Raw genomic sequence first — 16,114 nt, 5'->3', positions numbered from 1 at the left:
CAAATTTACATACAGGTAGCAGTAGGCGGGATAGGAGGGGGTAATAATGAAAAGGGCAGAAAATTGGAGCTTGGTAAACCAGAGTCAAATCCTAATCCTACCACTTCCTGCTTGTGACCTCGGGCAGGTTGCCTCACCGTCTTGGGCATCTGGAATCAGCGAAACACATTCTAGTTGTCTACCTAAAATAGCTGTACTCTGGAGAAGCCGCTTGTCAGATTTGAAGAGTTGAAATAGACCTGAAGGTTAAGGTGTTTACATTACATTCTAACGCTTCCAACGTCATCTCCTGCCCCTTCCTCTCCAATCCAGCCACTGAAGGCCGCCCCGGCTGTACTCCCAGCCAATTATGGGCCTAGTAGTGGGAGGATCTGAGTTCGAATTCTGTCGGCTACTCAACTGAATTGCTCAGGGCCCTCCTTAGACCTCAGTTTCCTCATCGGTATAATGAGGATAAGCACAGATAAGGCAGGTGCATGTGTGTGCGTTCGTGCGTGTGAGCGAAAGAGCTCTGTAAACCGCAAGACACTGTAATCATGAAGTCTCTGGAGACGAGGCGGTGGAATTCAAACCCGCGTCCCCCAATTGGTCCCGGCAGTGCACCTGCGCGGGGCCCCAGGGTTGCACGCCAGAGGGCGCTGCTCCGACTCTCGGCGGCCAGCGAGCGCGGGAGGCTGGCGGCGCGAGCGGATTGGACAGCTCGACGCGGGGCGGGGCCGTGAGGAGGCGGGGCTTCCGGCCACCGCCGCCGCTGTTGCCAGGGGAGACAGCCGCAGGGAGGCGGAAGGAGCCCAGGACCAGCCGGCGCCGAGGCGTGGCGCAGGCACGATGGCGGCCATGGTGGTCTCGGAGCCCGGGTCTCGGAGCTGGTCCTTGTGTCCCGAGGTGCCATCCGCCACCTTCTTCACCGCGCTGCTCTCGCTGCTGGTGTCCGGGCCCCGCCTGTTCCTGCTGCAGCCGCCCCTGGCGCCCTCGGGCCTCTCGCTGCGGTCCGAGGCCCTGCGCAACTGGCAAGGTGAGCAAGCAGGGGCGGGGCCGGGCCGCGGGGCCAGCCCTCTTCCTCCCACCGCTCCCGGCGCTCCCAGTGCCCGAGCCGCGGGCTACACCTCCGGCCACTCCATCCGCAGCGTCATTCTCCCCATCCTGAGAACCAGTCCCGTATCTCGCGTCGTTGTCCCTCCAGAGTCCCATCTTCCCATTACTCCATCTGTAGTCCTAACCTACCCGAATTTGTTCCCTACCCTGGCGCCACCGGCCTGGTTAAGGCCCCACACCCATTCGCTAGCAAACCGGCTTCGTTCACCCATTGCTCGCTCTCCGAGGAGGATTGTTTCCTCTCCCTGTCCCGTCGCATACACACCTCCTAACCTCCCCACTGGCAAAAAATGTCTCTCTCGCCTTCATCAGGACACTTAAGCATCCTCTGTGGCCACCCTCTGTAAGCGTCCTGGCCTCTTTGGGTTTTAGAATGTCTTCTGCTTACTTGCGTGTATCTTAATCCTGACTCCCTACTCCCAGCTCATGGGAGGGGGGGAGGCATCTTGTGCCTTGGGAAAGGTGTTTGTTTTCTCTAGGTGATTGAATATAAACATCCGCTCATGAGAGACATTCGTAGTCTTTGTCTCTTCCCCGTTCTTTTCTGGGGAGGAAAATGGGAAATTTGTATAGCTTTTGTTGTTTTGCAAAGCACACACTCATGAGCTTTAATCTCCATCCTGTGACGTAGGCTTTATTATTGCCCATTATTTAGGTGAAACAGGCGTCAGTAGGGAACCGCAGAGCTATTAAGTCTTGCAATTGAGACAGGAACACGGGTATTTTATTGTATGATGTTTGGGAACTGGAGCCTTGGGGGTGTATTATGATACCCAAATCATATAGAGTAACTTCTAGAATCTTCACATTTATACTTGGAATTTCAGTTTATACTTGGAATGGTTTCAACAAATCATAAAGTACTCATCAGATCATGAAATTTTATAGAGATGGCCTGAGGTATATGGTTGCCTCCCTGTTGAAATCAAAAACTGTTCCCCACCACCACCCTGGATACGCAGAGCGCATCCTCAGAGATATTTAAGAGGTCAGTGTAAACCGAGCTCCCCCTTTTTCCCTTTAGCTCACAGCTTCTCTGAGTGTGGGGTTCATGGGCATGTGAGTATCTGACAGATAAGAGACCTTTGAAGTCCTCAGATGTAATGCTATCATTTTAAATGAAGAAACCGAAGCTCGCAGGGCCCATGACTTGACTGAGCTTCCGCCAGCCTGGACATGACCGAGCCAAGATTCCACTTCAAGCCTTTAGGCCTCCAAGGTTCAGTATTACTACTACCTCACCAGTCCCCTCCTTCACTTTAGTGTTTTGGCCTGGGGGGACATGAAAGTACATAAGAAGTGACTGCTTTTAGAAAAATAGGAGTAGTATTCTTTGCTGTCTTACTGCCATAAAGCATTGCTCTACCTGTAAGGTTGGGTATGCACTTTGAAGAAAGATGTCTGAGTTCTATATTTTATTAGTGATAGTTTTATAATCGTTGCAGGTGCAAAATAATTCATGGTCCCTTTTTTCTTCTCTGAACAGCCACTATGGAAGGAGAGGTCAGGATTACAGCCGAGGAGACTGGCACACAGAGTGTTAAGTGATACCCACTCAATCCACCCTGAAGCTGTTACAATTAATTAACCCTCAAACTGCCCGGTGAGATAGGTCAGTATTAAAACCTAAAATCAAAAACTAAAAAGGATTATGAAGCACGTTAACAAATTCCAAGACCATCCCATGCTAAAAAGTGTCATTTTTTTTTCCCCCCACTTGGAAGCCAGTCACAGACTTGCTCCAGGTCTGGGGAAGAGCAAGGGCTGGATGTCACACTTCTGCTTTGAGCCTTGGGTCCTTCAGTGCTGTCTCCCACTGCCTTTCATGGCTCCTGGCTGATTTGTTCTGGTGCTGACAGCCTGCCACTCCCCCTTCCCGAGGTGGGTTGTAGCCTGGCTTTCCCTCCGGTAGAGCCCCTCGCGGTCAAGCCTCTAACCCTGCCTGTCCCCTCTGCAGTTTACAGGCTGGTGACGTACATCTTTGTCTACGAGAATCCAATCTCCCTGCTCTGCGGTGCTATCATCATCTGGCGCTTTGCTGGCAATTTCGAGAGAACCGTGGGCACCGTCCGCCATTGCTTCTTCACCGTGATCTTCGCCATCTTCTCTGCTATCATCTTCCTGTCGTTTGAAGCCGTGTCATCGCTTTCGAAGCTGGGGGAGGTGGAGGATGCCAGAGGCTTCACCCCCGTGGCTTTTGCCATGCTGGGCGTCAACTCTGTCCGCTCTCGGATGAGGAGGGCCCTGGTCTTCGGCATGGTTGTGCCCTCGATGCTGGTGCCGTGGCTCCTGCTCTGTGCCTCCTGGCTCATTCCCCAGACCTCCTTCCTCAGTAATGTCTGCGGACTTGGGATTGGGCTGACATGTATCCTTCGTGGAAGGGAACTGTAGGGTGGTGACGTGGCAAGCGGTGAACCACGGTGGAGGGTCTGGGCGGAGGGCGGAGGTAGAGCCGTGGGCTCAGGTGTAGGTAATCCAGGTTTGAACTTCAGCTTTGAAACCCATGTGGTCTTGGGCTGGTCACTTCCCTTCTCTGGGCCAGAATTTTGCTGCCTGGAAAGTGTCAACATAGCTAGCTTTCTTTTCATGCCAGCGTAGCACTGCTGAAATAGTGAATATTAGTGAAATATTCTGACTTGAGGTTTTTTTCTTCCTTGTAAATGGAGGCATAAACCCTACGTTTGGCTAGTTATGACGTGAGTTTTCATGGGAAGAATCTGAGATACCCATGAGCTGGAGATGTTCCATGAAAGGAATAGGAAGTAGGTTTGTTTGGGTTGGGTTGGGTTTAGTCTTTTTGTCAGAAGAAACAATGTTTAAAATTTATTTTTAATGTTCATTTTTGAGAGGGAGAGAGCTCTTTCTGCATGCATGTAGGGGAGGGGCAGAGAGAAAGACACACACACACACACACACACACACACACACACACACACAGAATCCAAAGCAGGCTCCAGGCCCCAAGCTGTCAGCACAGAGTTTGACACGGGGCTCGAACTCGTGAACCATGAGATCATGACCTGAGCCGAAGTCGGACGCTTAACTGACTGAGCCATCCAGGCGCCCCCAGTAGAAAAATTTTTAAAGACAGGCAGGGTCCTATGGGTGGTTAAAAACTTAGGATAAGCCTTACAACCCTTGTATAAATATTCTGGCCGTTGCAGGGGTGGGTGGGGGGGCCATTCTAAAATATAATGTGGGTTACCTTTCTTTATTATTTAAAAAAACATTTTTGGGGGCGCCTGGGTGGCTCGGTCGGTTAAGCATCCGACTTCGGCTCAGGTCACGATCTCGTGGTCCGTGAGTTCGAGCCCCGTGTCGGGCTCTGCTGGCAGCTCAGAGCCTGGAGCCTGTTTCAGATTCTGTGTCTCCCTCTCTCTGACCCTCCCCTGTTCATGCTCTGTCTCTCTCTGTCTCAAAAATAAACAAACGTTAAAAAAAAAAAAGTAAAACAAAACAAAACATTTTTTTAAGTGATCTGTATGCCCAACATGAGGCTTGAACTCACAGTCCCGAGATCAAGAGTCTCATGCTCTACTAGCTGAGGCGCCAGGTGCCTCCAGGGGGTTACTTTCTTCAACATTAGAAATGGTTAGTGTTGGAGGTTGAATAAGGTACATTCTTAAAATATTTTTCTTTTCTTTCAGTTTATTTATTTTAAGAGCAAGAGAGTGCTTGAGCAGGGGAGGGACAGAGAGAGAGGGAGAGAGAATCCCAAGCAGCACAGAGCCTGACACGGGGCTCAAACTCATGAACCGTGAGATCATGACCTGAGCCAAAATCAAGGGTGGTTTGCTTAACCCTCTAAGCCACCCAGGCACCCTCTAAAATCTCTTTCAAAGCGTGATTCTATAAGCTATTAGGGTAGGTAAATATACATTGATCACATAGTTCTTATTTATCTTATTTTAAAAATTTAATTCATTTATTTTGAATCTTTTTTAATGAAAAAATGTTTTTAATGTTTATTTATTTTTGAGAGAGAGAGAGAACGCAAGCAGGGGAGGGGCAGAGAGAGAGGGAGACACAGGATCCAAAGCAGGCTCCAGGCTCTGAGCTGTCAGCACAGAGCCTGACATGGGGCTCGAACCCATGAACCATGAGATATGACCCGAGCTGAAGTCGGAGGTTTAACCAACTGAGCTACCAGGCGCCCCAAACCTTTTTTTCTAACATGAAAATTTAAAGCTATAAACTCTTCTGTAAGCACTACTTTAGCTGCATCCCACGAATTTTGATGTCTTTTCATTTTTAATGGGTTAAAAGTATTTTCTAATTTTCCTTGGGATTTTTTCGTAGACCCAAGGGTTATTTACAAGTGAGTTGCTTAATTTCTACATTTTTGGTGCTTTTTCACATTTCTTTTTGTTGATGATTTCTAATTTCCTGTCGAAAGGTCAGAGCACGTTCTTTTGCAGATTGTAGTCCTTTTAAATTATTTTCTGGCTCAGCATTTGATATATCTTGGTGAACGTTCTGTGTGTAAGAATGTGCATTCTGCGGTTGGTGGGTGTAGTGTTCCATTTATGTCCGTTAGGTCAAGGTGTTGATCTTCTAGCCTTCTATACACTTGCACTTGTTCTGTCGGTTACTGAAAGGGGACTGTTGAAATCTCCAACTAAAGTTGTGGATTTATCTATTTTTTCCTTGGAATTCTTGTCAGTTTTTGCTTCAAGTGTATCGAAGGTCTTATTGGATGCATACATATCTAGGATTGTTATGTCATCTTGATGAATTCACCCTTTATCATTGTGAAATGGACGATTTTAGTCTCTGGTAATATTCTTTGTTCCAGAGTCTTTGTTAGCTGATATTACTATGTAATTCTACCTTTCTTTCTTAAAATTAGGACTTAGAGGGTATATATATTTCCATCTTTATAGATCTTTTTTAATGTTTATGTATTTTCAAGAAAGAGAACAAGAGCACGAGTGGGGGAGGGGCAAAGAGCGAGGGAGACAGGATCTGAAGTGAGCTCCACACTGTCAGTGCAGAGCCGATGTGGGACTCGAACTCACGACCTGAACCAAAACCAAAAGTTGGACATTTCACTGACTGAGCCACCCAGGCACCCCTCCATCTTTATAGTTTTAATATGTTTGTGTCTTTAATTTTTTTTTTAATGTTTATTTACCTATTTTAGGAAATAGAGATAATGAGCGGGAGGGGGGAGTAGAGAGAGAGGGAGACAGAGAATCTCAAGCAGGCTCCACGCTGTCAGCACAGAGCCCAACGCGGGGCTCAAACCCACACACCGTGACATCATGACCTGAGCCAAAACCAAGAGTTGGGCGCTTAACCAACTGAGCCACCCAGGTGCCCCTGTGTCTTTAAATTTAACACATATTTCTTGGGGTACCTGGGTGGCTCAGTTGGTTAAGCACCCAACTGTTTAAAACAAACTCTTTTTTTTAAGTTTATTTATTTTGAGAGAGACAGTGCAAGCAGGAGAGGAGCAAAGAAAGAGGAAGACAGAATCCCAAGCAGGCTCTGTATTGTCAGCACAGAGCCCATGCAGTGCTCAAACTCAACCAACTGTGAGATCATGACCTGAGCTGAAATCAAGAGTTGGATGCTTGACTGACTGAGCCATCCAGGTGCCCCATATACCCAACTCTTGATTTGGATTCTCATGTTGCTCATGGTTCATGGGATCCAGCCCCATGTTGGGCTCTGTGCTGATAGCACAGAGACTGCTTGGGTTGGGAGTCTCTCTTTCTCTCTCTCTCTCTCTCTCTCTCTCTCTCTCTCCACCCCTCATGCTCTCTTTCAAAATAAATAAACATTAAAAAAATAAAAACAAAACATGTTTCTTGTAGATAGCATATAGTTGGTTCTCCAGTCTATCTCTGCCTTTTAAATGGTACATTTAGCTCATGTGCATTTAGTATAATTATTGATATGGTTGGGGTTAAGTCTGCCTGCTTGCTTTTTGTTTTTTCTTATTCCCAAATGTTCTTCGTGCCTTTTTTTCCCTCTTTTCGTGACTTCAACAGAATATTTTTTTGGTATCTCATATTTAAAGATAGACTCTTATGGGTTTGCTGTGTTTGCTATCAACTATACCTCTTCGTCTTATTTTTTAGTGGTTGCTGTAGAGTTTACAATATACATTTTTAATTTATCACAGACTACTTACAGATTATATACCACGTTGTATGTAACTGAAGAATCTCACGGAATTGTGTTTCTGTTTTCCTTCTTTTCATTCTTTGTGTTGTTATTGTCCTGCATTTTGTTTCTACTGTTGTCATACGTGTTATAAACTTCACAATACATTGCTATTACTTTAAAAAAAATTTTTTTAAGATGTGCATTTTTTAATGTTTATTTATTTTTGAGAGAGATAGAGTGCAAGCAGGGGAGGGGCAGAGAGAGAGGGAGACACAGAATCTGAAGCAGCCTCCACCTCTGAGCTGTCAACACAGAGCCCAACGCATGTCTTGAACTCATGAACCATGAGATCGTGACCTGAGCTAAAGTTGGACGCTTAACCAACTGAGCCACCCAGATACCCCTACATTGCTATTACTTTTGTTACAGTCATACATTTTTGGGGTGCCTGGGTGGCGCGGTCGGTTAAGCGTCCGACTTCAGCCAGGTCACGATCTCTCGGTCCGTGAGTTCGAGCCCCGCGTCGGGCTCTGGGCTGATGGCTCAGAGCCTGGAGCCTGTTTCCGATTCTGTGTCTCCCTCTCTCTGCCCCTCGCCCGTTCATGCTCTGTCTCTCTCTGTCCCAAAAAATAAACGTTGAAAAAAAATTAAAAAAAAAAAAAAAAAAAAAAGCAGCGTTTACCCACATACTTGCCATTTCTGATTCTCTTCATTCTTTTGTGTGGATCCAAGTTTCCATCCGGTATCATTTTTCTTTTGCCTGAAGAACCTCCCTTCATACCCGTACCCCCCAGTAGGTACACTGGTGACAAATTCTCTCAGCTTTCAGTGCTCTGAAAATGCCTTTATTTCACCACATACAGAATTCTGGCCTTCTCTGATCTTCTTTCACTTTTAAAGATGTCATTGTATTAGTCCTGGCTTATATTCTTTTATCATGAGGAGGCAGTAATCATTTTTATTGTTTTCCCTATATAATTCGTTGTTTTCCTCTGGCTTCTTTCACAATTTTTTATCATTGGTTTTCAGCTGTTTAATTATCATGTACCTTTGGAGTGATTTTCTTTGTTTTCCTCGCTTGTAGTTGGACATTGGATCTTGGATCTGTGAGTTTACAGTTTTCATACAAGTCTAAAAAAATTATCCTCATTATGTCTCCGAGTATTTTTTTCTCTTCTACTTTCCCCCCACTTCTTCCAGGGTGCCAATTAAACATATGTTAGACTACTTAGTATTGTTCAGTGGGTCCCTGAGGCTCTGTTTATTTTGTATTTTTTTTTAGCTTTCTTCCCCCTCTCCATTTCAGTTTGGATAATTTCTATTCCATTGCCTTCCAGCTGGGTGATCTCTTTTTCTTCAGTGTGTGCCCAGCTGTTAAACCCATCTGCTTGGGTTTTTTTCCCCCTCATGTTGTATATCTCAGCTCAGGAGGTTCTTTTTTATATATATATATAGTTTTCATTTCCATATTGGGATTCTTCATCTGTTCCTTCATTGTGTTTTCCTTTAAACCCTTCATATACTTCCATATAGTAGCTGTTTGTAAAATAGCTATTTATAGTAGCTATTTTAAAACATTTTGTCTGTTAACACCATCATGTCTGTCATTTCTGAATCTGTTTTTGACAGGTTTTCCTGCTGATAATGGACCCACTTTCTTGCTTCTTCACGCGTCTCGTAATCTTTTAGTTTACACTAGACACTGCGAATGCTGTGGTATCCGGGGCCGAGTTGTGGTTTTTTTTCTTTTTTTTAACAAGTGTTGATTTTTTTCCTGATAGGCAGTTCATTTATTTGGCAAGGCATTACCTTTTAGGAAGTCTCGTCTGAATGCCCTGGTGTCAGCGAGGTCTCTTTCCCCTGTGTGGTTAGAACTTGAGCATGTCCCTGCCCCCTGTGAGCTCCCCGTTGTTAAGCGAACAGCTCCCGGGTAGTTGTTCCCTCAGTAGCTCAGTAGCTGTTCTTTGCCTGGCTTGAGGCGTCTTGGCCTGTGGGTGTGCACATGGGCATTCAGCTAAAGATTCGGGGAACCCCATGCATGTTTCTGGAGCTCCTTCCCAGAGCACCTCCCTTCTCTCCATTACTCTGATCTGGAAATCCCAGGCCCTTTTTCCTCTCTGAATTCTTTATCTATCTCTTCAATGCAGAAAAAAAAAAAAAAAAAAAAAAAAAAAATGCTCTTCTCTGCTTGGATTCCCCTTCGGAGGCTGTAGTTTGGAAAGTGCCTCCAGGCTGAAAGCCAGTTCCATCTTGAGGCTCACTTAATTGTTTCCCTTTTTGTAGGTATCACAGTCTGGCAGTGTTTGCCGCTCAAAGTCTGAAGGCAAGTGTGTAAAATGTTGTATCCTGGCTCACAGTTATCTGTGGTGGGAGGACCATTCTGGCATTGGGACTTCAGCAGAGTCAGAGGCAGAACAGACCTTTGAGGTCATTCTGAAGTCATCAGCCGCGACAACTTTGAACTCCTTCACAGCATCGGTTAATGCTGGAACTCAGCATTTGGAGATGTACTCCTCCCTGAAAGAATTCAGTAACACGCAGGGGGCATTTTTGGTTGTCACAAAGACTAAGTGCTACTGCCCCTTAGTCGCCGGTGGCCGGAGCTGCCGAGGGAAACAGTCGAGCCCCACAAAGAACTGTCTTGCTCACGTTCCAGCGAGGAGCGCTGGCTTGAGGAACATTCTCGGTGCTTCCTTACAGCCTTCCCTCCATCCCCACCCTCTCCCAGCTACTGCTGCTCCCCACTTAGGGTTCAGCATGCATGTCCCTTCCTAGAGAAAGTCGTCTTGATCTCCCTAGACTAGCTTAGGGTCCCCGGCCTGGTCTTCCGGATAATCCCTTTCTTATCCCTACTGACCCTACCCTAGTGACTTACCCCTTGCCTGGCACTCCTCATTTCTTAGTTCCTGGAAGTAACAGATGTTCAGTAAACATTTGCCAAAAAGATGGATGGGTGGACAGACGGACAAAAGCTGAATCTTTATGACTGCCTAGGCAGTGGTGGGTTGACACGGGCCGGACGGCCAGAGTGCCGTCACACCACTTGTTTGGGGCGGTGACAGTGTGGGGGAAATTGCTGCCGAAGAGGCCCACGTGAAGCTCACTTGGTCACGTTGAGGCAAGGTGCCTTCTGTTTGGGGACAAAGTACAAGATGTCAGTCCTCCCAGAGGGTGCTGGGACAGCCTCCTGCCTCATCCCACTGCAGGCACAGAGGCGTGTGCCAGCTTGACGGGTTGCAGGAATGACAGGGCTCAAGGGATGGGCTGGGTGAGGTGTCGGCACCGATCGGCCCCCCCACCCCCACCCCCTGCCTCCCCCGACGGTTGGTTCGTGTTCCCTCTGAGGTGCAGGGAATAGAAACTCAACTCTTGGTTTCCCCGGAGCTCAGGCTGGTGGCAGAATGAGCGCTAATCCCCCTGCAGAATAAACGTGGGAACCTGTACTCTGTGAGGAGTGTCCGGCCCGCCTCCCTCGAGCTGCCTCCAATTTCACTTAATATGTCGACCTCAGATGGCCTCACCTACTGCTACTCCATCGACCTCTCAGAGCGAGTAGCCCTGAAGCTCGACCAGAAGTTCCCCTTCAGCCTGATGAGGAGGATTTCGGTGTTCAAGTACATCTCGGGCTCTTCAGCCGAAAGAAGGGCAGCCCACAGCCGGAAGTAAGTTACAGAATTCTTGGAGCTTATTCTTGAAGCAATTCCAGGGCTTGTAGAGAGAGTGTGGCTGGCTCAGTATCATGGGAGAAAGGACCAGGGTGTGGGCAGGTCCGGGCCCAGAACGCGCATGCACAAATGTCGTCCGAGCACTCGGGACTCTGGCCAGCCGGAATGGGAAAAGCCTTCATACGTCATTCTGACTGACTTGTGACAGACTGGGAGGGAGTGGCCCCATCTAGCGTTGTCACCAGCCCTCCGCGCCGACGAGCACCCTGCACAGGTCCAGCCGGGCCCTGGCAGGGAGCCCTGGTAAGAAGCAGACCGTCCACACACAGCTGACGAGGTGGCTTGGACGTGAAACAGCACAGGGCCTGAGAGGCAGAGTTTTCTTGGCCACCCGGCAGGAGGTGAGGTTTCCAGTCTTCTGGTCCAGGCTCACTCCACGGAAGGTGCCAGGCAAGCCGCCCAGGCCCATGTAGTCTCACTCCTTCCTACCAGAGAAGAGGACCAAGGAGTTCGAGAGTCTTTCTCTAGGTGTCAGGGGGATAGGAGAGCCCAGTCTCGAACTAAGGTCGCTTCTTCCGGGCCCAATTCACCCCCTTTCCACTGTTCCCCACTTCTGGCCTGTGGCTGCCTCCATGCTTAGACTTTACCACGTAGGAAGTTTTCTTTCCTTCAGTGGCCTCCCCAAAGGAAACGACTCACTGTGAAGTTCAGATGCTTTGCCAACGGCCCTTTTCTACCTTCAACCAGCTATGGAATAGATTCTGCGCTCTGGGCCGACCGAGATGCAGGGTTTCGGTTGACTTGGAAGCTGCTCTTTGTAGCTGATTTCAGGAGGTGGATGCCCCTGGCCTTCACCAGCTCAGGGCCCTTTGACCATTCCTAAAAAAAGGGGACATTGGCAGGGGAGGGCACTGCTGGGGAGTACTGGGAAAACTAGAAATGCGCACGCACCCAGTTTGCTTCAGGCAGGTGATCCCTGGGGTCTAAATGTGGGGGAGAGTGTTGAAATTTAGGTGTATTGTGCCTTGTAGGCTTTTCATTGTTCTCATAAACTCGAGAGGGGACTTAAGGGGCCTTTGGGTGCAGACTTGCACCCTGTGAGGGAACCCTCCTTTCAGACAGCTGAGGGCGGTCACCTGGCATGAACTTACACCCCCCTCCCGGCTGGGAGCTCATCATGAATGAGAAAGTTCTCCCATCTGAAGCGCAGCTGCCTCTCTGTAACTGGGACACTTGGGTGGTACATCTGATTCTGTTTCATCATGGCAGACAGATCCGGGTCAGGGAGGTGATGATCCCCCAGTTCTTTCTGCGTTCCTCACATGGCATGGCATACGGTTCCTCGTTATCCTGGCCTGGTACAGGCACCCGGGACAGAAAGTGATGTTTCAGATGGCCTGACGGGGACACTGGCATGACAACATGTGTGTTTGTCTTGGCAGTTACGCGGTCTGGACAACTTTGCGTCCTTGGAGGCTCTTGCAGAACTTCTGGTGGCCCAAATCCCCTGTTCTTTTTTTTTTTTTTTTTTTAACGTTTTATTTATTTTTGAGACAGTGAGAGAGCATGAACAGGGGAGGGTCAGAGAGAGGGAGACACAGAATCTGAAACAGGCTCCAGGCTCTGAGCTGTCAGCGCAGGGCCCGACACGGGGCTCGAACTCACAGACCTTGAGATCATGACCTGAGCTGAAGTCGGCCGCTTAACTGACTGAGCCACCCAGGCGCCCCCCAAATCCTCTATATTCTTAAGAATCCCAGAAGTGCCATTAAGTGCTTTGTTCCTGTACTTAAACAGCTGGTTTGTAAAATCAGGTTCTTTTTTAAAATTTTTTTGATGTTTATTTTTGAGAGAGAGAGAGTGTGTGCAAGCAGTGCAGGAGCAGAGAGGGAGACAGAATCGGAAGCAGGCTCTAGGCCCCGAGCCGTCAGCACAGAGTCTGATGCAAGGCTCGAACTTATAAACCATGAGATCATGACCTGAGCCAAAGTCACATACTTAACTGACTGAGCCATCCAGGCACCCCATAAAATCAAGTTCTAACTGAAATATCTACAGATTCAGTGCAATCATCCACCACAAACATCAGTGGTATTGGCAGTCATTGTCCATATTGGGAACTGCGCCGAAGTTCAGGCTGTGTCTCCATTCGTGGTCCCAGCCACATGGTCTGTGGTGGGGTCTTTAATCTCTGCGTGGGCAGCTCCAGACATCTGGCTCGATGGTTCCTGCCGGCCGGGACTTTGAGCTATGAGTCTTCATTCCTGAAGCCACAGGTAGAAAACCTCACAGCAGACAGGGCCTGGGCCCAAGCCCTGTGTTACTCATGAGAGCCCTCCTGCCCTTCCTCCCTTAGAGGTTGGTCTATTCTCTTTGGGTGCAATTGCTGAGCCGGCCACAGGCACACTGACGGCCGTGATCTGGTCCCACCTTCATCTCATCTGGGTGGCAAAGTCTGTGAGGCGGTTCCACCTCAGGTGGCCTTAGGAGCTCAGCGTCCCTTCATCCTACAGGCTCACTGCAGGCCTGTGAATGGGCGCTTCCCTCTCAGGGCATTTCCTGACCGGCTGAGATTAACCTTCCTCCCCACTTGGTGCTCAGAGCTAGTTATAGAAAATGGCCAAAGCATGTCGTCCTATAAAGTGGTACGGTGATCCCAAGCTTTTCTCATGTACGATGACAGCTGGGGGGCTTTGGCATCACCATGGGAATGACCGTTTTCTCTCTTGTTCCTTTCCAGGCTGAACCCTGTGCCCGGCTCCTACCCCACGCAGAGTGGCCACCCTCACCTGTCCCCGAGCCACCCTGTCGCCCAGATGCAGCATGCCAGTGGCCAGAAACTAGCCCCCTGGCCAGCCTGCGCTCCCGGGCACATGCCCAGCCTGCCTCCATACCAGCCGGCCTCCGGCCTGTGTTACGTACAGAACCATTTTGGCACAACCCCTAACTCCTCCGGTGTCTACCCGGCTACCGCGGGTGCCTCCCTGGGGGTCCAGCCCCCCACCCCTCTCAACTGCCCTGGCACTGTGTATTCTGGGGCCCTGGCCGCTCCAGTGGCTGCGGGCTCCAAGGAGTGCTCAAGGGTCCTGATCCCCTGATAGGGAATCTCTAGGGAAGTTCTCTCCCATCTTGGCTTTCTGAAGAAGGTCCTCTCCGAGCTGAGCTAAGATTTTCTTGACAAAAAATTATTTATCAAACACCTCTATGTGCCAGGCTCTGTGTTGAGTATTTTGATATATATCCTATTTCAACCCTGTTCATCCTCACGACAACTTTGTGAAGTGCGATTTAGCGTCACCAGTTTACAGACCTGGAGGGCGAGACGCTCTGCAGTCACATGAAGTCACGTAGTTTTCCTAGTGGCACATCCGGGCTTCTGGGCTCCGGGGCCCCTCCCACCTGCCGCCCTGCCTCCCGGAGAAGGCCTGGGAGGTGAGGGTCGGCAGCGACTGCCAGCAGCCAATCCTAACTCTGCGTTTCCTCCCCTTGTGTGTGGTGCTCTTGGTTCCAGTGCCCGCTTGTCTGTGTCTACTCTTCGGGAGCTCCCAGCTGCCCTGCCGGGCAGTCCCCGGGCCCGTGTAGTATTTCTCCCCTACAGTGGCCCAGCCCCCGCCCCGGCCTTGTTGCCCCAGGGGCGGTGAGGTGGGCCGCGTGAGCCACAGCAGCATGCTGATGGGTCCATGGTGTTGATTACCTTTGTATAAAGAAACAGCCTCCAACCTGCCTGTGGTGTGTGGTGTCTTCGTGGTCTGGCCGGGGCCGGAGAGAGCAGAGCTGGGCAGCGGAGGAGGGGGGTGTGACGGCGAAGAGGAGAGGTGGATCTGGGTTGAGCGGGGCAGACGACCTACACGCGGTGGGGACCCGACGTGGCCGGGGTGTGGGGAGCGGGGGAGGGGCAGCGAAGGTGGTGGGGTAGCCGGAGGCGGAATCGGGCAGCTCGGACAACCCGGAGCTTGGCAATGGCAGGAAGCAGCTGCAGGCTGGGACCAACAAGGAGGGCTGCCTGGCAGGACCTCCTCCGAGGGGTGAGGCGGGCACTGGCTGCACCGGCATCCGAAGCCAGAGGCCTGAGAAGAGGCCAGCTCCCCTGCCCATTGTCTCATGTACCGTCAGGGCTTCCCACGGACTAGATTAGCCAGAACCCACCGGCGAGCAAGCCCAGGAAATGGAGTTTGCAGGGGTCAGTCCCTCTCATGGAAGGCAGGACAAGGACAGGGCTGTGCCTGAGCCCGGAGGCGCCTGCCCAACCTGAGGGCCGTGGCTTCTGATCCGTCGGCTGGAGCTCCTCCCGGTGGTCAAGAAAGCACGCCAACTGGCAGGTGTGTTCATAGATTTTACAACGCATGACCTTCATTTATTCCAGGAGCTGAATGCCCTGCTCTGTGCTGGCTTTTTAATAGGTCCTGCGTATGAGAAGTGGATAAGGCACACCCACAAGTCCACCCAGTCCTGGGGGCCGGGCAGTGACAGGCACACGCTGGGTGGCCTGCCCTGGGTGAGGGGGTGGGGGACAGACTGTGAAGTAGGCTTCACTGGCTGAGCAGTTCGGTGTCTAGACCACAGCTGAGAGTTGTCTGCAAGCATAGAGCGAGTCTGGCAGGGCCCGGCCTGGGGCCTCTGTTCAAGCACCCGGGGCACCGGTCCCACGGTGTCACTCGGTGAGTGCAGTCTTCTTTGTGTCTCTGCAAACGTTTCCCCGACACTCCAGTTCCAGGCCCGTGTCCAGAAGCAGGTACGAGGACCACGTGTTCCCGGTGTGACAGGGCCACATCCCTTGTGTCCGGCTTACTACGTGGACTGGCTGGTCGTCGCTGTGGGGGCTGACGGGCCCTGTCACAGGTCCCTGAGTAGCACGGCCGGAGGGGACTCAGAGGTCGTTCAGTCCCATCACCTCTTCCACTGCTACGTTTGCCAGGAGGCAGCGTGGGTCCAGCAGGACAGCCAGCAGCAGCCCCCAACCCGGGCCCCTGTAACAACCACTGCTCTGAGACGGATTCTGCCAAGTGTGTGTGATCCCTGGGCTTCCGTTGGTCTGGCTGCAGCTCATTTTCTAGGGCCTGGCGGGGATCCCAAGCCCCCTCCCCATTTACCCGTTGAATCTGCCACTAGTGTGTCCCCTGTCCATGAACACTGAGTGTGTGCCAAGTCTCTGGCTGGGACGAGAGACTGAGATAAAGGCGAGTCCACAGGACGCGTGGGGCTGGCGCTCAATAAATATTTGCTGAATATCCGGATAGATG

At 50.3% G+C, this 16,114-nt stretch overlaps 1 protein-coding gene across 2 annotated transcripts; it reads left to right on the top strand.

The window, feature by feature from the left end:
* Window positions 1-777: 777 nt before the first annotated feature.
* RHBDD2 (rhomboid domain containing 2) lies at window positions 778-14,593 on the top strand. Of its 2 annotated transcripts, XM_047089146.1 has the most exons (4): window positions 778-1,015; window positions 3,053-3,460; window positions 10,721-10,871; window positions 13,615-14,593. In XM_047089146.1, the coding sequence occupies exons 1-4, from the start codon at window positions 829-831 to the stop codon at window positions 13,970-13,972; spliced, it is 1,104 nt and encodes a 367-aa protein (XP_046945102.1). In that variant the 5' UTR covers window positions 778-828; the 3' UTR covers window positions 13,973-14,593. The 2 variants fall into 2 exon arrangements, with proteins under 2 accessions (XP_046945102.1, XP_046945103.1); XM_047089147.1 differs by lacking the exon at window positions 3,053-3,460 and having other exon boundaries at window positions 779-1,015.
* Window positions 14,594-16,114: the final 1,521 nt, after the last annotated feature.

The sequence above is a fragment of the Lynx rufus genome, unplaced genomic scaffold (assembly GCF_022079265.1).
Source record: "Lynx rufus isolate CCGP_SWC_20201006 ecotype Redwood Valley unplaced genomic scaffold, mLynRuf1.p SCAF_27, whole genome shotgun sequence".
Classification (NCBI taxonomy): domain Eukaryota; kingdom Metazoa; phylum Chordata; class Mammalia; order Carnivora; family Felidae; genus Lynx; species Lynx rufus.
Note: the sequence above shows the minus strand (reverse complement) of the source record. Positions and strands in the feature narration are given on the sequence as shown.

Excerpts from the sequence above, each read along its gene's own strand:
- RHBDD2 (XM_047089146.1), top strand. The coding sequence starts at position 829 with ATGGCGGCCATGGTGGTCTCGGAGCCCGGGTCTCGGAGCTGGTCCTTG. Across the intron at positions 3,461-10,720 it reads ACTTGGGATTGGGCTGACAT|ATGGCCTCACCTACTGCTAC; the intron begins GTATCCTTCGTG and ends TGTCGACCTCAG. Across the intron at positions 10,872-13,614 it reads AGGGCAGCCCACAGCCGGAA|GCTGAACCCTGTGCCCGGCT; the intron begins GTAAGTTACAGA and ends GTTCCTTTCCAG.